This window comes from Coloeus monedula (assembly GCF_965178545.1).
Source record: "Coloeus monedula genome assembly, chromosome: 1".
Taxonomy (NCBI): Eukaryota; Metazoa; Chordata; class Aves; order Passeriformes; family Corvidae; genus Coloeus; species Coloeus monedula.
Genome location: NC_138781.1, coordinates 115,229,083 through 115,256,171, shown reverse-complemented (window position 1 = coordinate 115,256,171; position 27,089 = coordinate 115,229,083). Strand labels below are relative to the sequence as shown.

General features: G+C 37.4%; 1 protein-coding gene across 2 annotated transcripts in view; it reads left to right on the top strand.

Annotated features, from left to right (window-relative positions):
- The window catches only part of TRAPPC8 (trafficking protein particle complex subunit 8), a 52,818-nt gene extending 34,589 nt beyond the window's left edge, over nucleotides 1-18,229 (top strand). The window contains exons 21-30 of one of the 2 annotated variants that reach the window (XM_082296371.1): nucleotides 868-1,015; nucleotides 2,299-2,395; nucleotides 2,850-2,918; nucleotides 3,035-3,075; nucleotides 4,591-4,776; nucleotides 5,297-5,398; nucleotides 11,990-12,037; nucleotides 13,378-13,523; nucleotides 15,096-15,185; nucleotides 17,206-18,229. In XM_082296371.1, coding sequence (XP_082152497.1) covers nucleotides 868-1,015; nucleotides 2,299-2,395; nucleotides 2,850-2,918; nucleotides 3,035-3,075; nucleotides 4,591-4,776; nucleotides 5,297-5,398; nucleotides 11,990-12,037; nucleotides 13,378-13,523; nucleotides 15,096-15,185; nucleotides 17,206-17,440 — 1,162 coding nt within the window. In that variant the 3' untranslated portion in view covers nucleotides 17,441-18,229. The remainder of the gene's footprint in view (nucleotides 1-867; nucleotides 1,016-2,298; nucleotides 2,396-2,849; nucleotides 2,919-3,034; nucleotides 3,076-4,590; nucleotides 4,777-5,296; nucleotides 5,399-11,989; nucleotides 12,038-13,377; nucleotides 13,524-15,095; nucleotides 15,186-17,205) is intronic. The other variant, XM_082296372.1, reaches the window with a different exon arrangement.
- Nucleotides 18,230-27,089: the final 8,860 nt, after the last annotated feature.

Genomic DNA, 27,089 nt, shown 5'->3' with positions numbered 1-27,089 from the left:
TAAAGTTTCTTCTCCAGTTGTGACATTGTGAAGTAGAGTTTAGGAAGCCACTGATTTTTCCCTCCCAAAAAGAAGTGTCACATGATGTTTCAACATATTTAGTAGGTAATGCATATCAAACTTTAACATGCTTCTAAAATGTTTCCACGTGGAAGTTACAGTAACTAAAAGCTTCTACATGGGAAAACCTCGTGTTTTGATGGTGTCTAAGAATGGAATTGTACTCATCTTTAGAAAAACAGGAAGATGACTTTCACAAAGGGTCTGCTGTCCCCTGGAAAAAGGCAGGGTAGCAGTGGTTTGGTTCTCTTTTTATTTTTTATTACCTTTTCAGGAGAATTTATTGAATGCGGTGGTATCCTAGTGCTTTTTAGTAAGTACTTATGGCAAGAGATGAGATTAAGTAGTGGTCTTGCTATGGCTTATTTACTCAAAAACTGTTTTCCAAGGCATTTTGTGGCATTAAATAGCTTAATGATATCTGTGTGCCAGTATGTGTCTGTTTGCTTTCACTCTGCCAGTTGTCTTCCATCTGAAATAATTCTGATGTGTTTTTCCTCACGGTAACACGTGACCCTTTTTCTCTAATGTTTCACACTGGCTAAGAGACTGTATGTTTAAAGAGCACCTACCCATGCAGCAAGATGATTAAAAATAAAGTAGGTTTGATAGGGTATCTTCAGTGAAAAGTGTATCTTTGGTGGTTGAAACAAATAAATTGTCTAATGGTCCTAATACTGACAAACATGAAAGCTAAATTTCTTGATGTCATGGTCTGGACAGTCCTGGTTGTTCAAAATGTTGTCTTTTTTTTTCTTTTTTTTCTTTTCTTTTCTTTTCTCTCCTCCCCCTTCCTCCCTTTCCTAGTCATAGAGTGTTAAGGCACACTGCAGTTATTTGTACCAGCCGGTCTCTGCACATTCGGGCTACTGTCTGCAGAAGTAATGCACTTGGGGATGAAGAAGGCAGAGGGGACAACATGTTGCTGTTTGTGGATGTAGAAAATATCAATACCGTAAGTTCTTATTTTTATTAATAATAATACTGTCCTGAAGCTCAGCAGATGTGAGTCACCACTGGAACCAACACTCAAGTAAAAGGTTTTTCTACAGTAACTTTGCAAACACTAAATAAACCTTGCATGTTTGTTCATTTCAATTGCTGTTGGAAAGAGTATTAATGTTAAGTTATACCTCAACTCTCTGGAAGTCTCCTATACTAATCATATTGCAAGACTACAGTTAAGAGTGTTTTTAGGAAGATTTATTCCAAATTGATGAATGTTCTTGATCGCAACTTCCAAGATTGTCTCATTCAGAACTACCTGTGTCCTCTGCAACCTTTCAGTGAAAACACTAGTAGAATTAGTGGTAATGTCAAAGTCAAAATTTAAGCTCCAATTTGAAGGAAGTTTCTGTGTTTACATTTATCACCAAGCTATAAAGACATTTTTGCTAATATAATCCAAAGACAGATATGTCTGTTGTGATCTATTGACTTACTAAAGCAGATGAAAATGCTCAGTTTTTCATACCATGCTAATTTAAATTTACTTATTTTTTTGGTAAAGCTGCTCCCATTTTTTCAGTCTCAAAGCAAGGTAACTGAATTGTCTGTTCATAGAATTCATAGACACTTAGTTGGTAATGGAACTGCTGAGCTGATTTGTCATTTTCTTTTAAAGGTGTGTACATTCTGGTTTTTTTCTTCATTTACTGAATATTGTCCACTCCTTTAGGGAGGGAGGAATGTTTTTATAAAGGACTTACCAAGTTAACAATATGAGGCTTAGTTTTCCACTACTACCTCACTCTTTACAAGAAAAGACGCCAACTCCAAAAGCAACTTTTTATTGTGTCTATATGTAAACCCAAAATAAATAGATCTTGAGTTTCTAGGATTTATGACATAACAATGCTCCTGAAGTAATCCTAGAAACTAAGTAGCTTTGTGGACAGTGTTCTGCATTGGAGTTAAAAAGCCTTGGTTTTGTTAAAGTCGTTCTTAATCTAAAATACTAGCTTGTGGATCTTTTTCTGGGGGATCCTTATTTCCTCTTTGTGTGGCTTTGTTTACTGGAATTGGAAGTTGCTGTGATCTGGGACTGTTGCTTTACTTTACAGTGGGTCTTCAATCTCTCCTTGTCTCTAAGTATTGTGTGTTATGAATGGTGTGAATAATGAGTTAAATTAAGATTCTAACAGTGCCACCTTGTAGTGAACACTTGCTGTGCAATGTAGCACATCACATCACAATTGTGATTGGTTTTCTTTGACATAACTTTTGTCTCTTCCTTAGAGTGAGACGGGTGTTAAGGAATTTCATATAGTGCAAGTTTCAAGCAATAGCAAGCACTGGAAGCTTCAAAAATCTGTTAACATCTCTGGAGACAAAGGTGTGTATTTTTATGACCAAAATGATGGCAAGTCTAGCTTCTGCCTGATAAAAACAGTTTAAAGAATCTTACAAGGAGCTGAATTTGGCTTTCAGAATAATTAATGCCCAAGAACTTGGTCCATTTCAAACATACTAAAGCCCTTCTTTTGTCCGTGTTTCAAGAAACGTATATTTACAGTTAACTTATTCAGACTTAATTTTAAAAACAAGCTTAATTAACAGCTACATTATTTCTGTGATGTACTGAAATCCATGTCTGGGGTGACTGATAGCTTTCCTCACAAGAAATACTGTTGTGTTATGTTGTGTGCAGTTGCTATGACTGATTGGCTGTGTTTGTTGTGTGTCATCAGTGTTTCCTATTTGTAGATGTTCAAGACTGACTTTTGTCTAAGGGATCCTGATGATGCTGAGGGTGAAAAACAAATCTTGTCACCTTTTTTCTTTTTCAGATACTAAACTCGCTAGCAGAGAGAGAGCAAAGTTATGTTTTAAAGCAGTGAGATGCAAAAACTCAGAAGGTAGGTTCTTTCCTGAATGTGGTAACTTTTTGAGAAAAATACTCTCTTGGATACTGTATGCTGAAGTTGTGACTTCTCATGATGCTAAAATGGTGCTTTCTCTTTTTATCCCTTAGAAAATTACACATTTGCAGATATTGTCTTTGGAAATGAACAGGTAGGTGAATGGGTACAGCTGCATATTTTGTCTTGTGCAAGGTGTCCCTCTCTTGTGAAAGGACAAAGAGGTGGTAAGGTAACCTAGGCTAGCATATAGTCAGGAATATTAGGATCCCAGCTCCACAGTTGAACTACTTTGGGATCATATTGCAGTGCTAGCTTTTTTTCCTAATGCTTTTCCTCCTTTTCAGCTCTTTGGAGTAGTTATTTTTAAATATATCCCAGCCCTCTAGTTTTCTAGTAGAGGTCTGCAGATATCAGATTCTTGTTCTTAATTACACTTGTACTAAGACAGGTTAAAAATTCTAATTACAGCTTACTTGAAAAACTGGAAAACTAATGGATGTTGGTCCCAGAATTTCAAAAGTACTATAGGAGGTTGCAGTCAGTTCAAGAAGTCTGTTTGATTTTTCTAGAAGTTTAGGATTTTAGACTACCACACTCTTCTAATACTTTTAAACATACAGGTATTGAATAATCCTTTCAACAAATGATCTTGGTACAGCAAATGCTTTTCCAAAACCTGAGGAAAGTAGGCTACTTGCATTAGATCAGCAATCTGTGTAGTGGATTTAGTCAGCTGAATGTCGGATCACTTATTTTATGGTGAACGTACATCTTTCCTGTATGTATTCAGCTTCTAAAAGCCAAAGAAAACCTATTCACTACCATTTCATTTCATAAGCATAAGATGGTCCTTTGCATTTTTAGAGTTGGAATTTGAGCTGCAGGAACTTTACCTTTCCTTGAGAACAATTTATTACAGTGGGGAGATGGGGAGGGGTTCTCCCTTCTGAGAAGTTGCTCCAAAAGCAGATTGTTTCCCTACCAGTGTTCGGCTAGTGCAATAATTAGCAGCTCTGCAACAGCATATTTTGGAAAAGCTAGCATTTTTGAAAATGAGGGATTGGGAAGCTAAAGTTGCTTCAGGACACAGTATCATTGCTGTCACTCTTAAAAACCAGTTTCCTTACCAGGCTTTTGGTGTTGGAGGAGCTTGGCACACATGATGACAAACAGCACAGTACTTCTGTTTGTGCCACGTATCTATGGGGATGTGCTGTGCAGTCTATTATCTGTGCTATTGCTAGCAAAGTGTATGTTCCTAATTTAGATAAATAATTCTAGCTAAGCTGAGGAAAATATTAATAAGCAAAAATGATTTTCATATTACTTAGTTGGATGCTTCAGCTCTCTGTAATAGACTTGATACATCACAGTAGGCTGCTTTGTGATAATAATCAGAGCTCCTATTTCCAAGTCTGTATTTGTAGTTTTAAACTGGCAAGTTACAGCTCTTGTTTTCCCTATATTACCTTTGACAGCCCTTTAGATAGGGGTGATCTCTAACAGGCCAGGCATGGAAACCAAGGTGTTTGGCATCCTGTAGCTTTACAGAGGGAAGCAAAGCAGGTTAATGGAACTGAAATGCTGTAGTGATGAGCTCTGTTAGGGCAACTTGTGTCAGCTCGCATCCTGTTCTGAACACTTTGTTCCTTCTTTTCTCTTGTAGATAGTAAGTTCAGCCAGTCCTTGTGGAGACTTCTTTTTCCAAAGCTTATCCTCTGAATTTAAAAGAACACATGTGCAATCTCATACTCATGCATCTCAAAGGGCAGTGAAACAATCGTTTGATGAAACAGTCAGGTTGATACAAAGATGCAGTGAAGTGGATTTGAACATTGTGGTACTGTGGAAGGTATGTATGGTTGTGGCCTTTGTGGTAATTTGGACATGAAACATTACAGCTAGAAAACAGTTTAATGTGGCATCCTGAACTTTCAGGCATATGCATATGAAATATGAATTTTTTTTTCTGGGAACAATCAAATGAACTATAATGGTGTAAGAAGCAAAGATAGTTTTAGTATCTATTACTGTAATAAGTGTCCTTAAATGTTTTTACGTTACTCTGGATGCACCCAGTTCTTGTAAGTTCTCTTTTAAAAAAGAAAATTATGAAATCTTAAACTAAGAGGTTTGTTAATGCTTGCTCTTACAGAACTTTAAGAGTGACCCAGTCTGCTTTGAAGAAAAGGGTCTCATTTACCAGGATGCAGATATTATGAAGTGGAAATTGGCATAAATATGTCATGCTAGCCTCTAAGTTTCGATAAGTACAGCATGTTCCACTTCAGTTAGGGTGCAGTCAGCAATTCTGTATTATGAATCTTATGATAGTTTCTGGTCTGCAGATGTCTTTGTATTATATTCTGTAGGCATATGTTGTGGAAGACAACAAGCAGCTTATTTTGGAGGGCCAGCATCATGTTGCCCTTAACACAATTGGGAAGGAGGCCTTTTCATTTCCTCAGAAGCAGGTAATCTACTGTGAAGTTTTCTTTTACAATTGCTTCTTTCTCTAAATGGACTTAATAAATTCTCTAGTATACAAGTGGAAGCTTTTGTATAATCTTAACATCAGATACGTGTTATTACTAAATAATTCAGGCTGACTGACTCCAGCTTTGCTTAGTCTTCTGTATTGAACTAGCCATGCTCAGTTGAAACATGAGAAAAGCAATATGCAAGTAAGTATATTGATGAGCAGTTGTTTGCAGTGAACTGTTCTGTGGTATTTCAGTTAGAACTAGAAACTTGTTAATGGTATTAAAGGTAATGATTATTTCATAACAAAGTAAGATGGTGAAGTTTATAGTTGTTTTGCTTGATGAAAGAAAACACCATCTGTAAGAAACTGGTGGCTGTCTTCTGGTACATGAATTGGTAACAACTATGGAAGTTACAGCTAAGATTCTGTGAAAACATCTATACTAAATTCAGTTTAGTGTGCAGAATAAGAGGAATCTTGTGCTTGTTTAGTCTTCTCCTGAGCAGCACATTGCTGTTCCTTCTTGTTTTGGTGCCATTCTTATATTTTTACCAATATTGCAAACATAATATATAGCTTTTAGTGAGCTCTTAAAGTTGCAGGAAAAAGTACTATGTATTAATTTTGTCAAGAAAACAATACAGGACAAATGTCTTCCTATAAATACTATGATACAATGCAAGTAGTGAATTACTCTGAACCTGTGCACTTTGGCTTTGGTTCGTAAGCCTTTAAAGTGTTTGTACATTGCTAAGATAATTTTTTCCATTTAGTTCTTTGTGCTATGAAATAAATGGGAATTTGCACACATGGGCTCTAGCTATGCTGAGCAGTACAAGAGGCTGTATTAGTCTAATAACAACTGCCCCCTGATTTTCCTGTCTTAATGTGTATGTAGAAGAGTAGATCACACTGTAGACATCTAAGGTTAGGAGAGAAAATACTGTGAACTCTTATTAAGTTCTGTATCTCACAAATGGGTAGGAAGAGAAAATAGAAATGAATCGCATCTGCATCCTAAAATAAATCACTGAATATGGTACGGATAGAAATTTGCATTTCTTGTTGACTGGAATTCTATTTATTTACACCATGTGCAATTTCAAACTAAAGAAAGTAATCCTGCCACCAGCAACAAGGAGGATCCATAGGTACCCTCAATTTTTTTTGAGGAATATATGCTACTATATTAGCATTCTCTGTCTAAAATCTGTTTCTCATCAGGTTTTGTTGCAACTGTCTTCATATAGATTCTACATTGATTATTGTATTCACTTTCTTCAGCATGAGGAACACACTCCTTTGAAGCATTCTGTACCTTAGTTGGAAGCAAAAAAGTATCTGCGTTGTCATGCAGTTGAAATCTGGTGTAAGAGTAATTGGTGGTTGGGTATTTTTTTCAACAAACATGTAAATTATGTATCCTCATGATAACCAAAGCCCAGAGTTAGCATAGATTTTAAGAACCTGTAATCTCAGGACTTCTAAGAATTGAGAAGCTCATGTACTACTTTTTTTTTTAATTGGGTCGTAACACTGTGAGGCGAGCAGATAAACTGCTCTGAGGTAGGAAGTGAGGTATGATAAATTGATTTGAGACTTTGCAGCAGTTTACTTTATTCAGTCCACATTTCAAATTGCTAAAATAGAATTAAATTAGACTAGATAGAGAAAATAATATATTTAATCTCTTAAGAATTGCATATTGTCTTTGAATTATCTTGCTTTTGCATTCAAGCAACACAAGCAGTTAAAAGCTGGGGAGGAGTGGTGGTAGAAAATCCCAAACTCAAACTTCTGATTTAATATTTTCGGTATATAGTGTTATCTTTTAAGTCTGTATTTATTCTCTTAAGTCATGAACAGGGTTGGAAACTCTACTCTAGACTGTTCCTGATTTGCCTTGTGCTGACAGTATTGCAGTTGGTTGTTTTCTGAGGACTTGACAGCAGAGGGAGATGGAGGTGCATGCTTCTTACCAGCATGTGTGGGTTACCAGTTCATAAATGATACAGGGCTGCTCTGATCTGCGGAAAAAAAAATGAATTGCAGATTCTGAACAGAGTGTCACCTAGGATGCAAGAGTTCACTCTGCATTTAATGCTGAGTTTTATTTGTTACTCCTGTACAGTGACTTTCTTCTTGACTTCTTTTGCTTAGTGCCGTTGTATCCTGCAAACCAATTTTTGTGTCTGGCAGACAGACAGCTATCCCCAGCCCAAAGAGTCTCACAATAGGCATGGAGGAAACGTGAACAAAATTTCTTTCTGCCCTCCCCTTTATTTCTTTTAGTCCTGTGAGAAATGACTCAAATCTTAGCCAAATTAATCAAATAACCCTGTTGAACAAATTGAGATCGTTTACTTTATATTTTAGTTAAATTCTCGGTACTGGTCGGCTTCTGCTGCATTGTCAGTTACAGTTACAGTCAGATTAACTCTTTGCCAGCTTCTAGAGGTGTACTTTGGATTTGCAGAAGCTTCTATTACTGTTCAGGGAAACAAAGCTTCAGTAAAGCATTGTAGTGAAGAACAGGAGGTTGATACTCTTTGGCACTCTTATGTTTAAATGGTTCCAGCAGTTGCTGGTAGATTGGTAGTTGGGTGAACTGATAAAAAGTCATCCTAATTATGTGTGTAAGGTATTAGACTGCTGACTGAGCCACTGTGATGGGTGGTTACTTCTGCTTGGTTCCTTGTGGGACATCTAATGCACAGCAGGGAGGTGCAACAGGCAACAGGGTGCAATTATTCCTGTATAGCAGTAGCATAACTTGCTGTAGTATTTGATAAAATCAAGATAAAACCTCTGGTTACAGTGGGGCTTGGGGAAAGGCTAAAATGTTTTTCTGGGTAAAATTTCTATGTGAACCCACATATTAAAAGCATGAGTAATAGGAAAATTCTATACAAGATCTTTGATGCTCAAATGCATGTGCTCCCTTTTCTTCTCATGTTTGTTCAAAACAGAAATAGGAATACTAACCTTTTTTCATTCCAACCACTACACTAACTGTGGCTTTAAAGCTGGTTTTCTGTCGCTGAATACAAATGTTTCTTATTGTTGTTTACACTAGTGGTTTTTCTGTATAACAAAATAGCACTACTTTTGAGCATAGGCTACTAAACACAGTAGGCCTACCAGGAGAGGTGATGAACTACTTACACCTTTATGTTCTAGAGGTTTGGAGTCATAACATGTAGTATGCTGAAGGAACACTTACAAAATATTGACTTCGTCAAAGTATTTATTTGTTTCATATAGAAATCTCTCTGGATATTACGGAAAACATTTGTCATCTTATCCTTCCTTTCATTTGTATTTTTGAAAAAAAAGTCCTTTGGCTAAATGTAGGGGAAAAACGCTAAATGTAGTTTGTTGCCTTGAATCAGAAGGTGCCACATGTTAATAGTTGTGTTAATAGTCACAGGCAATACCATATGAAGTGAAAAATCACATAAGTTGTTAGTAAAGTGAATCGCTTTGAATAGATCTATTTCAGGGGCCAAGTAATAAAAACTTCACTTAAAAAATCAGCTGAGTATTTGTAAATCATGGCTGGTTTTTTGGACAATGATAGTGCTGTAGGTTCTGTTTCTGTTCTGAAATGTGCTTTCTGGAACCAGGTAGTTTTAACTGAAGGTCAACTTAAGATTGCATCTGAAATACAGCTATTCTGTCTCTTCTTCTTGACCTCTCTACCTTTAATTAGTGAAAGGACAAAAGCTTGAAATGCGTTAAACATCCAGTCACAGTCAGGGCTGTTGATTAATATTATTTCTTATTGCTCTCTCCCCTGTTTTTCTAATCTGATGAATTCAATCCAAAAGATTCCAAAGGAAAAGTGCAGTGTAATATGGTGGGATGGATGTAATAGTGTGGTACCTAGGGCATTTGCCACACTTCTGGTTTGCCAAGATTTCACACCAGTGGAAGGTGAGAAGCAGCCTAGAGGTTTGTCATTTGAATGTTGGCGTCTTGGGAGTAACTTCCATCCTTTTCAGGTGTGCTTCAGGACTGCATTTGATGTTCTTCTGGGCTGCACACTTTGTCCTGTGAATTAGACCAGCACTAGCATAAAGTAAAATCCATAAAACGTGAAAAGGATGGATGCAGGCTTTCTGGCAGTATTTCACTTCAGAGAGGATAATTTTTGGTAACTCTGCTTCTTAAAATACATGCAGCTAGTGAGTCAGCAACAGTTTGGTTGGAAGCAGGAATTCTTGAAATGTAGAAGAGGGTAGGGTTTAAGTAACTGCTTTTCCTAACTATTACTGGAAGTGACGTCTTTTGCTAGTTCAGGATTTTTTTTACAGAATACATGGGGGGAGATGCTTGAATAAAACAGAGATTGTTGGAATGGATTTAAGACTTTCCTTAAACCACCTCAGTAGGGAAAAAGCAAAGTTCTTAAGGGTAAATCAACATAAAGAGCTGAAATAAACATTTTTCACTCTGTTGTATCAATTAATGTAGCAGATACAGTACCAGTTTGGGAGGACTGGCTTATATTATTGTCATGAATTAAATATTCCAAATAGTTGCAACTTTTGATCTGCTGCTTTACTCATTATGGATGATGGTGTCTGTTTTCAAATGTATTATTCTTGGTGTCAGTAAAGTACTATTCCTGGAGTTGTCATTTCTGTAGTTGAGAGCTAGAATGAGTATAGATGAGTCACATGTTGAAGGAAGCAACTTAAAACTGAAGTTTTAAAATGGAAGTTCTCAGGTCTAAAATGGGAAAGGGAGAAAAGCACATCACTTAGATGTCTCACTCTTATTCTACTGCTTTCATATATTCTGCTTTTACTTCTGCTTAGCTTCATTCAGGAGTTTGCTGTTTAGGTTTTCTTCCATGCTGTGCATATTGGTCCCTCCTATTTGCCTGAGCATGTCAGTAATTCTTTTGGCTATGTGTGACTTGCGGTTTATGGTGCAAATATGCTGATTTTCCATACCACTTGGAAATCAAATTGTGGTGCTTACCTTCTTCTGGTGTGCTTAAGAGCACATTGACCCAGCCTTTAAGATTATTGTTTATGAAACTGAAAACTTTAAGTTGTGTAATATTAGGTATAAAAATCTTTTAAAGTGACTGTATGTGAAGATACCATCACTTCTGTCCATCTGATGGAAAGGAAGAACTTTTCAATTTGAAAATGCATTCAGAGATATTAAAGAATGTATTATGGGTAGATCTGTCTATTACGTCTATTAAAAGATGCTTTGAATGGTTTAAATGTTGCCTTTTCAACTTATAGCTAAGTATAATTGCAGGAGAGATTTGAAACCTGTGTAACCATTTCAGAAGTGTATATAGGGATGATCTGTAGCTATTTCAAAATAGCAAAATATCAGACTCTAAAGGTTGGGACTTTCTTGTAACACAAATAAGTGAAGATGTTGAGATTATTCTACAGGAAACAGCAATCTTGTGTTTGAGTGTATTTGTTTGAAACTGGCCTTTGTAAATGGCTTTGGGCAACAAGAAGCTTTCTAAAAATGGAAAACAACTTTCCAAGCACCAGCTGTGCAGTTTGTAGCTCTTGGAACCTAACTGAGGGAGCACTGTCATTCTGGTGCTACTGCCTGTTGTGTATTTTTAGTCAAAACCCAAAAAGCTTTAAAATGCAGGTATAAAATGTAAAACAGTAACAAAAACACCCCCCCCCCTTCCAATCCCTTACAAAGTCTCTTCCAGTCAAGCCTCTCTACCTCTACCAGTTTGTATGGATGAGACACTCAAATTACACCATAACTGTTTTTTAAAGGAACAATCCTAACCATTGATGTGGCTTTCTTGTATGCAGTTTTTGCTGGCTACTGGAGCTTGTGATGCTTCTGGCGGCTTTGCAAAGAACCACACTGGGTCAGCAAGCAGATTTTAGGCGTCAGAATTTCTGTTTCCCTTTTAAAAGGCAATACTCCACTTGGGCTGATAATCTAGGAGTTCAGCAACAAAATATCACCTGTTTTGTTCTTGATTTGTCTTTTGCTTTGTTTCTAAGTATAAGGCTGTTACTGCTTGGTGTATATTCTTGAAGGGAGGCTACAGGTGCCAAGTAGATATGGGCTTTTGGTTTGGGTTTTTTTAAGCCTTGATCCAATTTCACAAGCTCCAGAGTAGGGCAGAAGTTTAATGCATCCTTAAACTAAGTATTTATTAGCTGTCTCTAGGTAGCTTTCTGTTCTGTGTGCACATCTTGGCTACCATTTTGAAGTGCTTAATTCTTTCTTGAACCATTCATTAGGTAAGAGAATCATGGGCTAAATGTCATATCTTAGCCTTTGTTCTAGGTACACAGTCACATAAAGCCTAGAGTTTGAGCAGCTGAACTTGGAGAGACAGACATCTTTTCTGACTCTGGCACCCAGAGGCTGGCTGGAATTAAGATTTAGCTCTGCTGGTAAATGATTAATTTTTCTGCTTTCCAGTCCTTCAACAGAGGTGTAATATTAGAACTAACGGTTTGAAATATTAACAGCAGTCTGCACTTTCACCAGTACATGTTCCTGCTGCATTTCATGATGTTCTTGTCTACTTGTAGAGGTAAATATTCGTATTTGTCTTTTGTAGGGTTTTAAAAAAATACTCGTGAATTCTGATTGGGAGGACTTGGAACAGGTAATTGACTCTAGGGCAAACTACAGTGTGTAGGATATTGCTGTGTGGTTGAAGGCAGCCTTGAAAATTGGTTGGACTATTATTTGAGGGGAGAGAATAATTTAAATGAAAACCTGTAATAATCTCTGCTGTGTTTCATGCTGTCAGTGTGCATTGTTAGATAGGGTAGGATAGAAACACCAAATTCATTCAACACTTAAAATATATTTTATTGTTACTGTGGAATATCTCTTTTTCCTCTCAAATTACTTTTTGAGGAAACTACATTTCCTTTTGAAGGAAAGACTTGCAAGCCTGTTAAAACATTTGGTGTCTTCCTGGTATTATCAGCACAGTGACTAAGGTGTTCATACACGTTTCTGAATGCCCAGTGTGTTTGATTTTTAAGTCAGGTTTCATTGCCTGTAGTGTTTCTTTTCAACTTAGAAGTTACAATCTATCTTCTTTTAATGAAATGTATTAACTTTATTACACTGTACCAACTTACTGGTGGCTTTTTAAAAATATTTTTTCATGTTTTTACTTGGCAGTAACATTTACTGCTGCAATTTCTTTTTTTCTTTTAAAGATGGATTTTCTGCTGATTAGGTTCATAAGTAAATACTAAAGAACAGCCCCTGCCTGAAAAAATCCTGTTCACAAACCAGATTAGATGATGTTGGACAGAAATGTTGCACCAAATGCAGGCTGGTTGCAGCTTCCTGTATCACTTAATTTCTTCTGCTTCAGAAACTCATTCTATCCAAAGGGTTAGGGGGAATCCCAAGTAGTGTGTCAGTGCTTGTCTTGGGCTTTCAGCTGGGGGCAAAGGTAACTTTCATATCTGCAAGTGCTCGTTAAGCAATTTCAGAGATACTCTGTTATTAAATCCTTCTGTCAGTGTTAACATGTTCCTGTAAATTTCTGTTTGCTTTACTTTGGATCTGTTCTGGGAAACTTGTGCATTGACTTTCCTGTTTTGAACTTCCTGGGGCAGGTGATGAATTTTTTTGTTGTTAGGTACAGCTGCTGAACAGGGAACAGTGTAAATGCTGTCCCTTTTCCCTAGAAGCCAAGCCCAAGCACTAGCAAACCACTGCAACAATAGTGTGCTTTTGTGAAGCTTGCACAGATAGTGTTTTCACAAGCAACTGTGAAATCTGTCTCAAAAGAAGGTGGTAGATAAATTGTGTCAGTTCCTCATCCAGCATGCTTAAATACAAACCACGTTGGAAAAAAATGTGAGCTTCATGATGCTGCAGACTTGTTTCCCTTATGAGCTGTAGTTCATAATGGAAAATTGTAACTGGATTTCTTGTACCTTATGTTATGTTTTGAATGTTATTCTGAATTTCTTTCAGGAGCTACCAGAAACGGTTCTCTTAAAGTTTTTTCGACCAGAAAACACACCAGTACCTGCAAGACCAACACCAGAGCAGCTTTCTAATCTTATTAAGACAAGTCTTCATTATCCAGAGTCTTTCAATCATTCTTTTCATCAAAAAAGGTTAGTGGAACATTACCTTCAGAAACTTTAGAAATATTGTTAATTGGGCATAAATCCTTTTGAGAGATGCTATGTGGCTTATGATATAAAAGTCTGGTATGCAAGTGTAAAATCTTGTTCAATCTTTAAACTCACTGCTTCAGAATTTTACAGGTGAAATGAAAGTTTCATGTAAAAGAAAAACCAGGCTGTAATAACATAGCTCACAGTTGTAACATTAACAAGTAACTTTATCAAACTTACTGAAAGAAAAATAGTCTGCACCCTTTGTGTTTATTTTTTTTGTCAGAGTATACACTGTGATTTCTTTGAGAAGCCAGACAGAAAGATAGATGTACTTTTAGGCCAAAGGAACTGTTATGTCTACAGCATCTCACTTGCCAAGATTAGCTGCATGTGGTTCTGACTTACGTCAGAAGGAAAGATGGTAACAGTTCAGATCACTGGGGCTTGTCTCCTGGAAGAATATCAGAATTAACCTCTGTTAAAAAGCCTGCTGCTAGAGTGGGTTAGTTGGAGACTGTAAAATCCACCAGTTTTTCAAAATTGGAATGATATGAACAAAGCCCCCTGGCTTAAGTTCTGAACATTAAATGAGTTGTACTTGAAACATGAAGATACCTATTTAGGCTTGAGTTGTTTTATCTGACAACTCTACTGTGTTGCAGTTTTTTATAGCAGGTTAATGTAAGTTGTCAAAAGAAAGGGATTTGTTGCTAAAATCTAACATCTAAATGTTTTATAAGGTGCTATATATTAATGACAGTGATAAAACATGCATTATCCCTGTAAGACATTCACCTCTTATTGGGTGTAGTTGCTAATTGTTCTTCTTTTACAATTCAAGTTTAGGATATTTAAACTGTTAAGCAATGGCAAGGAATTCCGGTGACACAAATCACTTACTGAATACACACAGCTGTTTCAGCTGCAGTAGTTTGTGTTCCTGCCTGTCAATATCTTGGGGTCTTTCTTGCTGCAGCATTATTTATAGAAACAATAATAGTAATTGTGAACAAAAAGTATCAATTAACTGTATTAGTTTTATTGAGGATAAAGGCCTACATTAAATCCAGATGTGCATATGCTGTCTGTTCTGTTTGGGCACTGCTCAGGCTATAAGTTAAGGCCCAATGCCAGCAACTCCTCTACAGGAGGCAGTGCAGAAGAAAAGTATCCCGTCAAAATGTGCCAACCAGAAATTCAGAAAATAGCATACTGGACCATGTTTTCCCATTCTGAAATGTCTCTTGTCACACAAGCAGAGTTCCTGTAAACTGAGGTAGTATTTATGCTTTTGCTGTCCTTTCTCAGCTCGATGAAAGGAGATGGTAACTTCACTTGGCCCAAATGAGCCAATGCTGTTTGCCTTAATTGCCAATTTTTATTACAAGTAGCTCTAGCCAGCGTAAGTGATTATATTGCAGCCTACACTGTCTTGACTCTGGCATAATTGACAACTACATATAAATTCCATGTTACTGGAATTAATTTTAACTATTTAAGGGTATAATTAAGACTATCCAAAATAAGATTATTTTTCCTTTAATACGGAATTGTTTCTCTTCGCAGCCTCTGTCTGGTACCTGTCACTCTCCTACTTTCCAATTGTTCCCAGGCTGTTGTAGATGTGATGATTGATTTGCGGCATAAACCAACAAGGTAGTGTGCAAATGTTAATCAAGCAATATTTAAGAACCCTTCCTAGCTTGGGGAGTCTTGTAATGTTTTAACTATATTGAATATCTAGAATAGGATTTTTTTCAACAGTGGCTTCTTTGAAAGAATGGAAGTTGATAAAGGGGTTCATATAGTTAACTGCGAGTCTTCAGTCTTAACTTTGCTAAGACAGGGCCTTTAATTGTGACTCTTGAATAGTTAAAACTCTGCAGATCTTTTCTAGAAAAAGGGAAGTGCTTTTCAACTACTGAAATAGGAGCTTCATCAACCTTTATTAAACATAAGTTGTTGGGTTTTCATTTTTAAAACAGAGTAATTTGTAGACAACAACTTCCTCCTGCAGTTTGGCTAATTGTAAAATTTTGTAGGACCTTGGATATTTTTAAGACTTCCTCTAAGTTTAGCAGCTGCTTCTTATGACTGCCTTTTTGCTTAGAACTGTGGTAGTATGTGTGAAAATGTAGCATTGAGGAAGTGTTCATGAATTGCTTCTAAAAATTTTACCGAAGATTTTTTTATGGGATAGAGAATTCAGTACCATGATATCTATACCATTGTAATTCTGCCACTTCAGTTAAAACAAAGCAACTTTAACTCATGGGTAAAGCAGGTGACAGCTCCCCTTCCTCCCTTCTGCCCTCTTAGATATAATACTACCTGGTCTGTTTGCCACCAGGGAGGGGAGAAAGATTGTGAATACATTGAGGAGGGCTTAGTCATGGGGGAACATGGGCTTCTTGTCAACAGTCCATGGAGGGCGAGTGAGATATTAAAAGCCCAGAGCCTAATAAACAGGCTCAGAAATGGAAGATAGAAAATTTAAGTGTGGTTTACTTTTCAGGTACAATTAGGAAGCCATTCACTGATTGTTTTTTTTTTTCACAAGATGGTCATGTTTTGTTACATTGTGAGATGTGTCTTTGGAAGGATGGTGTACTCATGGACCTTGAAACTAGTTAAAAATAAAGAAAACCCCTACACACCCTCTCCTAATGTATTATTGCAATGTCTCTAAAGCAGTGTATGTCCATGTTGTCTATTCCTGTGTGACATGCAGTCTAATTTAGTTCATGGGATAAGCCTAAGAATGCCTTAAATAGGAATTCCTTAAACTCTGACAGTTCAGATCTTGTTACTACATCTAGTGTTAGTGTTACATGCCAGTTATGTAGAAAGCTCAGAAAACACTGAATTCTTCATTATGCATATATGTGTAATTAATGTCCTGTGTGTAGTGTACAGTACATTAGGAAACAAAGAAATGCTTTAAAGATTTGTAATGATTCATCTGAGCTAAGGGAGAGCCACTCTAAGGAGTTTTAAGTGAGTCAGAAAACATTAAAAAATATTTGGTAAGACCCAGAGTTAAATTGAGCTGATGGATGGACATAAGCATCCCTAAATTTACCCAAGGGTATCCTACGTATCCTGCATCTGCAAATATTTGTGGGAACAGGTGTGTGTGGATATGGATGTAGTAGGAAAGAAGACAGACACGTGATTTTCCCCCCCCCCCTTTTTTTTTTTTTGAAGTTGCATTTAGTATCTTGATAAAATGTTAAGTGGAGTTCTGTCTGTAGCTATGATGGCAACTGTTAATCCTTGCAAAGTCTAGCTTTGTCTTGCTAGATAAACCTAAAACTCTTAAAGATAAGGAGGCTATGCAGAACAAAGACAGCAGTATGCATCTGAGGAAGGCAGTGATTTAAGGGCAGTGATTGTAGGCAAGCAGTCAAAAAGACTCAGCAGCTTCCAAGACATCAAAGACAAATTGCAGTGGGCACTCATCCAAAGAGAGCAAGAAAAGTAACCTAAGTTCCCAGCTCCTGACTTCTGAAAAGAAGTTTTTAGAAAGTACAAATCTTTGTGAGGGTCTGGTGAGGGATACACAGTGCATTCTGAAATCTCAAGAGAACTTGAAGTTGGAGGGAGTCTTGTAAATCAGTAATACATGCTTCAAGTGCAGAGAATTAACATTCTTATCTTTTTTTTTTTTTTTCAGCTCTGAAGCACTAGAAATCCATGGATCTTTTACGTGGCTTGGGCAAACACAGTACAAGCTTCAGCTTAAAGGCCAGGAGGTCTATAGCTTGCAGCTCAAGGCTTGCTTCGTTCATACAGGTGTCTATAACCTTGGAACCCCCAGAGTATTTGCCAAGCTCGTGGACCAAGTTACTTTGTTTGAAACAAGTCAGCAGAACTCCATGCCTGCACTGATTATTATCAATAATATCTGACCACTTCCTGAAAAAAAAAAAAAGCACTAAAAGACAAAATAAATGGGATTCTTTTCTTACATTGCTGGTTGACATTTTGCTGCAGTTTTTTTGAAATAGGACCTCAGACATCTAACTTGTTACTAAAGATCGTGTAGAAAAGAAAATAGCAAAATATTCAGATGACTTGTCAGTTTGTTTCTCAATGCAATGCACGCTGGACTGAAAATACGTTCATCCTTTTATAATGTATTTCTTCTCTGGTAATTAAGATACTCATAACATTAAACACTCTAACTCCAGATCTGAACATACTTGTATGTCCAATGCCCTGTCAAAAATGCAGCTTGACTGCTGTTACAACTTCCAGCATGGTGTGTTAATATTTGTGGCTGTATTAGGATATGGTTCAGGAAGAAAACCTCATTGGCTCTTTCCTGTCTGAAGCCATTAGTCATGGTAAATCCCAACCTTACTGTGAAGTTCAATAAGGTCTCTCAAATCCATTTCTGATTCTCAGTTCCTTGGTTTAAAATTTTGTTCTCATATTTATGGAAACTGGTGACTTTTCAAGGTTTACATAGAAGTCCACCTAGGGTGTTTAAAAAAATAATTTCTTGAACCAGTTTGAGTATTTTCTCATTCATCTCAAAACAGAATGCACTATTTCACAACCATGAGATTGTCATTTAAATTGTCACTTACTTTATTATGTAACTATAACAACTGATCTGTTTAAAAAAAATCTACTCAAGATTTTCAAGAAATGTATTATATTTATAACAAATGTACTGTAAATAGAATAAAGCATACACCATATTCACTGTATGGACTGGTGGCCTTTTTGCTTCCTTTTGTCTACAGCTGTAGCAATCCACAGGTGCTGCTGCTATCATAGGACACCACTGGTGTATGAAACAGTGCATCTACCTTCTGATGCATTTTATTCTTTCTAGGTAAGATTTCCAATTTTACTTGTATTTGGTACTACTGTGTATGACTGTCTCCAGGACTTTAGACTTCCTGAAAGTCTTGGAACCCATTCACAGCACATGACCTTTCACAGTCAAACTTAATAGGACTGTGGATCATGTTGATAAATCAGTAGACTACTGAAATATTCTCTAAAATGAATGTGTTGCTTCAGGGCTTGAGTTCTTTTCTGAGGTTGTATAACTCAAAAGAATAATCTAAAAGATTCTCAGCATTGTAGCCTTAAAAGCTGTGTCATCATGGCTTTTTCTGTCTCACACCCATTTAGGGAAAGATATTTGGTGCCATTCAGCTGTGCACAGTAGGCCACAATGTTCTCAGTCACAGTTGGTGTCTATTTTAAGACAGCCTGTCCAAAGCAGGTTATCAAGAACATCATGCTTAGACACGGTGAATGAAAAGAAGAAAGAGAGACCCTGTAGAAGGAACTGGGCTTGTCTGATGGAGGCTGGAGATTGTACAAATGGCAATTCACAGTGAGATCTGGCCATGGAGCAGTGGCTGGCAGGTAAAAGGCAGGTGAAGATTTGAGAGTCTCTGAATGACAGAGCAGGGAGATGAGATGATGCAGGGCAAAGCAGCTCCTGGACTCCAGACCAAATGTGTGAGCTCTGATGCTCACCTGCACATCTCTGAGCAGTCTGTGATTCATCAGTCTGAGACCCAGCAAGAGCTGTGGGTGTTAGGGGGAGGAGGGTCCTTGGCAACCTGCATTTGTGGATTTCAAATATAACAGTGGAGCTTTTCCTTTCTTGGAATTGCAGTAACAGTGGTTAGCTGGAGACAAGCTCTTGTCTCCCCTGGTGTGTCATGAGAAATTCTAAGTGTGTCTTTGGGAGTTCTAAAAAACCAAGTTTTACTATATGATTGCTTAGGAGAGGAGCTAGCGTGGTGGTAGAGCTAAGCCTGCCTCTTTAGTGGATTCTCACATGGGAAACTGTGTCCACTCTGTGGACTCCCAGTGATGATGGAAAACCTGAGATTAGGTGAGTTCTGCCATCCCTTCCATACTTCATGGCATCCTTTGCTAGGGGAATTCGGGTGGTTGTAGGCTGGTTTGCCAAAAATTGCTGAAATGCTGCATTGACAGATTGCTATTTTGTGCAATGCAAATCTGGAGTGATAAAAGGCTTTACAAAATCAATCATTGTGAATCCTGTAGGAGATGACTACAATAACATAGCACGTTCTTGTGCTTTTATTGTCTCAGGCAGCAATCCTCATCTTCTTTCTCAAAAATAGTAGAAATCGTTCTAAATGGAGTATTCCTCTTAGATTTTTAGTATTGTGTACTTGTCCTGGCTGAAACTAAGACAGTACTTTATTCTAAAAATTTTTTGAAGGAATGGTTATGCTGATAAAGCTGTGGAGTTTTCTGAACTTGTTGCCTCATCTTGTAACCTGAACTTTTCTGTATTTCAGAACAGGAAAAACTATCATAACTTTAAATTAATACTTAAATTACTTACGACAGCAACTCACTTTGTCTCTATCTGAAACAACATTATTAAAATCCTGTCTAAATATTGAGTAATGGAATAATGACTTAACTAGCAATAAATACCTAAAAGTTTGTAGCAAAAACAGTGTTAATTGCTTAACTTGTGAACAAAGTGGCCATTTACTTACTCTTGTGGTTGGTGTAATTTTAATTAATTATTGCTGTCTTACTAGAAAAGTGTAAGTTTAAAAGTTCAAATTATATAAGAAATCCATCCATACCATGGTTTAAGACAGGTAATATTCTCCTGATACTCAGCATGCATGAAAAACTCTGCTCTCTGCAGGAGCTGGTTACAGCTCCAGGTTTGGAAGTTTGAAGATAACTGGTCTTTGTTACACAGCCTGGCTTGATACCAATTAATACAAAATCCACTGAAGTCCCCTTAACTTAAAAACAGTTTCCTGAAGTTTAAAAGCTGCCAGGTTTCTGAAATCATTCGCTTGTCCTGGAAAGACTGTCTGTACAGTGAAACAAGTAGGACTAGACACACAGGGTCAGCGAAAAATTTAGAATGAAAGATGAGGGGAAAGAAAAATAAAATCTTTTTTTATTTCAAAATAATAAAACATTAACTTTCTAAGTAGAAAAAGGACATTGAACCAGTTTCTCCATTGCATTTTAATAACAAGAATTTTTTCCTAAATAAAAGGGAATTTCTCTTATTAGATTTCCCAGAGACTTCCAAAATTTCCACTCAAAATTAATTTTCATCCCATTTTCTTACAGTGATAAATGAGATAAGGGAGTATGTAAAAAATCAAAAGTAAAATCAGAAGTGCTGACTGTGATGCCCAAAAATGTTGGTAGTTTTTGGGAAAAGCACCACAGACATGCACTGGGAAGGTTATGGATAAATTGCAATAACTCTGAAGATGTACCCACTACAATGGCTTTAAAGATAATGGACCGTTCTAGAGAGGGAAAATGAACTTATTACTATCTCTAGCAAGAACCTGATACTTGATGGAGGACAGATTCAGCAACTCTTTATATCCTTTTGGTATAATCAAAGATTCAGGTAAAAATAGCAGAGGGGGAAAATAATGTAGGGAGAGGTCAGTTCTGCATTTAGAAACTTACAAATAGAAGGTTTGGAGATCTGTTTCTCCCCCACTGAGTCCTTACATAGCCAAATGGTACTCCTTTTTATCCCTCATGTCAGAGGTCATTGATAATTATTACTGACTCTCAGGATCCAGGACTTGAAGCTAACAAAGGAAATTAGCACCAATCCACTTCCAGTTTTGACTGTAACTAGTTTTTGTTCAGATACAAATGCTCTAGTGACCTGTGCCTTGAAACATCAGCTTTTCCCCCAAAAAACTTTAATCTTAGGGTTTTTTTACTAAATAACTTTGGACTCCTGGAGTTACATCTCTTCCCTCTGGACAGGGAAGGTACCTAAGCTATTAAGTACAATTCCATGATTTTTTGGAAAAGTTCTTAGTATTAGGAAATTCTACCGTTTCTTGAAGCATAAACTGAGCTACACTTAAATTTCACTTTTGTGACAGGATTTTGCTAAGTCCACCAGCAGAATAGAGAGGTTCAAAGTAACTGTTTTTTGGCAGTCACTCAAATTGTGTGCTGCTCCAAAAGAAATGCATAAGGTTCCAATATAAAAACAGAAGAATTTCATGTTTGGATTCACTGACATAGTTCCTGTTCAGCAGAAATAATACTTGATACCCATGGCCAGTGTGGGTCCCACTGCATAGGTTGTATTTTGAGCTGTTACCAAATTTCTTTCCCTGTGTAACACAGAGACATACGTGTATAACTTGTTTGTTAAGATAAAAAGATAATAATAGTTAAGTTGGGAGAAAAAATCTGTCAAAGTGCTAGATTGACTGGAAAAATGCCTATGCCTTGGGAAGAAGGATAGTGCATAAATAGAATAATGAAAATTTTAAAAAAATAAAGATGTTTTTATTATTTAAACCTGAGGTCACAATAACCACACAATGTAAAGAATCTTGGTAATATACCAAAGCTTTCTTACTGATCTGAAGTTAAACTTTCCCTTCTCTGACTAAACTACAGAATCAACATTTTCATTATTCTTCAGCTGTAAAGTGTAAGTACAGCTGCTTTACAAAAAAGCCATCACCCTGCCAGTGAAAGTGCCTGGAGGAGAATGGAACCGTGTGGTGCAGTGACAGCCAAAGTTGGAGTAATGGGGACAGAACTTTTAATTTAAAAGATTGTCTTCTAATTCAGAATCTACTGTGACACAGAGCTGACTATACCAAAAGTGTCACCCAGCCCAGGTGTATCAGAAGTCAGGTCTCTGAATGAATACAGTAGAGACTCCTGGATATTTTTTACTTACTACACTCTTGCTTCAGTGAGATAAGGGATTAATTCTGAGTATACTAAAATATAAAGATGTCTGCAGTAATGGAAATCCACTGAGGGAACTTTGGTCTTTCTTCATATGCACATTGCCTTTTCTTCAGTCTCTTAAAATCTTAATGTTTGCCTCGAACAATTTCATGGGAAAAATGACTCTTATAGAGTAAAAGCTAGGCTGGAACAGAAGATGATAATTTTTTCAACACTTCTATTTTTAAAACCGTGAATGCAGATTAAACACTGACTGTTTCCTGATCCTATTTAACTCAAGATTTATTTACTATTCATTTCTAGTTTACAGGAGTAAATCATTAATTTGTAAAATGTCACTCGGTTAATGAGTTCTGCTAATTGCTTGGTGGTAGCTGAAGAAGTGGAAAAATGAACGCAGTTTTAAAACTGTTGCCTTCAGACTATAGCAGTGTATAAATCAATTCAGCTGATGCTTGCAAGTGTTATTCCTCTGGGTTTTCCTCTTTGTAAGTTAGAATAGATGTGGTGTTCTCCTCCTGATTATTGTGGCATAGTTCCTTACCCTGTTTCCTGCAAGATGAAGAAAATTCTGTTTAAGAAAAGAAACAAGAAAACAAGACTGTAACTATAGATTTTTACTTACTGAGGGAAATAACTTAGTGATAATCTTTAAACAGCTGCCCCATGGTCCCCAGCTACTCTGAAGCCCTAGGATGAAGGAGGTATTTCTGTATGTTGAGGAGTTTGTAGAGAAAGAACCCCTTCTGAAGAAGAAAATAAATAATTCATGAAATTCACAGGCAAAATATTTCTTCCTATCCTTGTGAAGACAAGATCAGTGATATACCCAGGTTTCCCCACTTCTCAGTGCAGATGCTGTGGTTGGGGGCATGCCAGAGGGAGGGACAAAAGTGTGCTCAAGACATGGGCTCCACTTCTTACAGTTGCTGACACCAGGGTTGTATTAGTTGCATTTAGTTTTAGTGGCAGCTAAATCCTAAGCTCTTGGACCCAGGAGATGCTTTGAAAATACCAGATTTTTGTAGTATACACTGGCAGCTCTCATGATGTTGGGGAAATACTTGAAAACATGCTTCAGTTGTACCAAAAGTTCTGCAGCCGCAAGACACGTTTAAAAAACAAACAAACAAACAAGACCGAAAAAAAAACCCAACCAAAAAAACTTCTGTAAGAATCCCTCCTGATTGTAATGCCATGGGCAACTAAGGGAGCTGCTGGAGAGAGGAAAGGGCAGTGGCAGTTCAGAGCACTTGTGGCTCTGCTTGGGAGGAGCAGTGGGAGGCCTGTGAGGGAAGACTATCCCAAAAAGTTTTCCTGCTGTGACAGAACTGATTGAACACGTCAGGTTAAGAGGACAAGGCTCAGAAATCACAGCTAATAATGTTTTTCATTTTAACATCTGTCTTCAGGGATCACAGCTTTTATTCTCCAGACCACAGAGGGGAGATGTCACTGCCTTAAAGGTTCATGTTGTCTTCCTGGCTGCTTTTCAAATCCACTCTCTTCATCTGTAGGTCAAATGAGTGCTAAACATTCTGGATGAATGGTATCCTCAGATGCACTAAAAACACTACTAAATTTATTTATTCTGCTATAGATTCATATTAGGGTAGAATATTTCATTAACTTACTGAAATGCCACTTCAAAATATATATATATATATATTAGAGTAATATCTAGAAATTTTTCAATAACAGATCAGTATAAGATTGCCAGGAGATAGGGAATAATTTATTGTTGCTTATCACCATATTTTTTCCTACCAGATAAGATTTTTTTCACTTTGCAAGCCAGAGTTCAGCAAATATGAGTGGGTGTTGAACATACTCCTCAGAAAAGTTTTCTTTTGTCCAAAGCAATACTGTTGTTTTGCTCAGTCTTTTGTGCAACTGGCTACGGGCTAGAATTTCTCAGGAGGCTTGGTAGATATTTTTAGCATTTTACAATATAATTTCTGAGTGTGTGAAACTTGACATTGGTGAAAGTTGACATGAAAATGCATTCATTTCCTTAGCATGGAGAAATTCTAATTACAAGCAGGATGTTTAAATCCCTTTCAGTGGAGGTCTCTGCACAGTGGTATGCCTCTGTTACACAAGACTAACAAGAGTGTGTGCATTGGGATGACAATGGAAGGGCAGATATGTAGTGGAAACCGTCTTCACTGTGCTACCATCCTCTTCCTCACTTTGGCTGCAGTAAGTATTGGTGGAAATGAGAAGAAGTTGTGAAGGAGCAGCTTTGTGGTGTCTTTTTTTTTTTTTTTTCCCTGAATGGAACTTTTACAATGAAAACTTGTGCATTTAAGTGTGATGGTTTGAAACTAACATCCTTTCTCCGTGAGCTGATGCTCTGCCTGAGCTGTCAGTGCTCTGTCTCAGTGCAAGTGAGGAGGGCATGACAGGGAGGTTCCGGCCTTGTGGAATCCCTGCAGTGCCAGGCACCTCTGGAAAAAGCATACGGAAACAAGAGCTCAAGCAGCTGCTCTTTAGCTGATCACATGAACAATCCCAGGGTGAGCTGTGAGACCAACACACCTGCATGAGCATCCTCAGGGGCAGATGAGACAGCAGTTCAGAAACTCTTGCTTGCTAAAAGAGTTTAGAAGGAACTTAGCAACTAAAAGCAAGTTGCTAAATTCCACCACTTTGGTGGTAAATGAAATGAGGACTGATAGTTTATTGGGGCAGTTTACCAAATAGAATTGTCTGCTGCAAGTAGAGTTGGTCCTGCTCATTTTGAATGCCCTGCATCATCTATCCTAGTAAAAATCCAGTGTGCTGCTGTAGACAGTCAAGTTTGTTAAACAGGTCATTATTCCTGTCAGGGGTGTTTAGTCATGTGTGGCTGCTTATTGTTGTACAGTCAGGTCTGGTGTTCCTTATACAGTACCTGTATGATGGATGCATTGATCAATGCAGCGTTTCCAAAGACACAGAAATAAGAAATGCCAGCCCTGACAGCACTGGCTTCTGACTGAGGAGAAAAAAGTCAATGTCTTCATTTCAAAATGCTGCCTTTACAAGTTAATAGTACAAAACCAACTGTTTGACACACTACTGTTTTTTGACATTGGAAACCACTGATTGTAATAGAGTGTCTGTGGCTATGAAATGAATTGAAGTTTGCCAAGCTTCTTTAGGAGCAAAGACAAAAATCTCCAAGCCCATATTCTCATTCTAAATCCAAAACACAGCTACTAAAAAAAAAAAAATGAACTCTATCCCAGATGAAAGCACTGAAAGCTGAAAGGACAGTCACTAGGCAACTAAAAAGGGTCAGAGGGGGGAAAAAATCCAAATAAATACTTAATCCAAATTAAATTTATTCTGTCCTGATACTGGAGCTAAGACAAAGTGATAGGGTTAATGAGAACTCTGAGCAGTTGTTGCACCTGTGGTCAAGAGAAGAGAAGGAAGAGGGTGGAAATGGTATCTGAAAAGTTATGTAGGTTTGCTGTTTGAAATTGCCTGTTTTCAGTTCATTATGGATGATGGAATGGAAGAAGGAAAGGTATAACCATCATTCCTCAGCTCGGGTGGGAAAAGGAGATAAGCATAAAAGCCTTAGCCTCCTTCTCCCTCAGGCTCCTGTAGAAGTATCAGGAAAGACCAGTAAGGGCAGATATCTGGTGGCTGTTTTGGGCAAACCCAAGGAATATGCTGGTAGAGCTTTTCAGAAGCTAATCCACTTGTATACGTCTAACTTGTAGCCTATAATAGACAGCTTTTCTAAAGGTTTTTTTGTTTTGTTTTGTTTTGTTTTGTTTTTTTCTTTTCTGAGATTAAACCTCTATTATCCTTTATGCAGCTTTAAAGAAAATTGGGCTGGAAGTCAGAAGGCTTTGACAAATAATCATAGACCTCTCTGAAATTGCTGCTTATGACAACTGGCTTCTGCAAAAGCAAAATGAAACTGGCAAAACACACCTAAAAATTACAGAAGGAGTATCTGTATTGTGTCCCAGACAGAAATCTGAGGCAGGAAGTTTTGGGGCAGAACTTCAAAATGGGAAGGGGCAGCTTAAGAACCAGGGGAGGTAGTGACTTTCAGGAATCCTGGTATTCTCTCTTTGCATTCCATCAAAGTATTGCTTCACTTTAACCATCAGTGCAAATCAATCCAAATTCCCTGACTACTAATTTTTCAGGTCAAAAATGACAATAAGGTTATACTGCTTCCTAAGAAACCCAGTTTCTTTAAAAGTGTTGCTTTTTGGGAGGGAAGAGAATGTTTCAGTACATATTGTTACTTCACCTCATATTCCATGAATTCAGAGACTGGTGATATCTTGGAGGCTTGTTGTCAAAGTCAGAACAGTTTCCAGATGGGTACTAGCTTTGAAAACAAGATTTAAATTTTCTAGGAGATGTGCTTGTATTGGGAATTGTATAATATGCCATAATTTTGCTTGTAACACCAACAGTCTATGTGGCTTCTTGCTTTGCTGAACTGGAATAAATCAAAGGCATATCTCAGTGGAGGGAAAATAAAAAATGGCAAGAAGGCTTTGGTTTGCATTCTCCTCTGTTTCGTTATCATACTTTGATGGGAATAAAACGTGAACTTTAAGGAAAATACTTACTTTGTTTTTTGGTTACAAAAATCACTATAAGAATGGTTTTAAGTAGAGGTGCTTTTTTTATTGGAGTTTTTTCTTTTTAATTTTTTGGAACATGATAAAATATGACTATTTAAAAGCAAGAATTTCAACTCAGTGCTGGTGAGTCATGGTTTAGAGGACACTCAGAAATGATGCTGTGTGGTTGGTAGTGTTGCTGACATGCCACCCTCCACCCTCTGCCTCAGCACCATGTACTGCT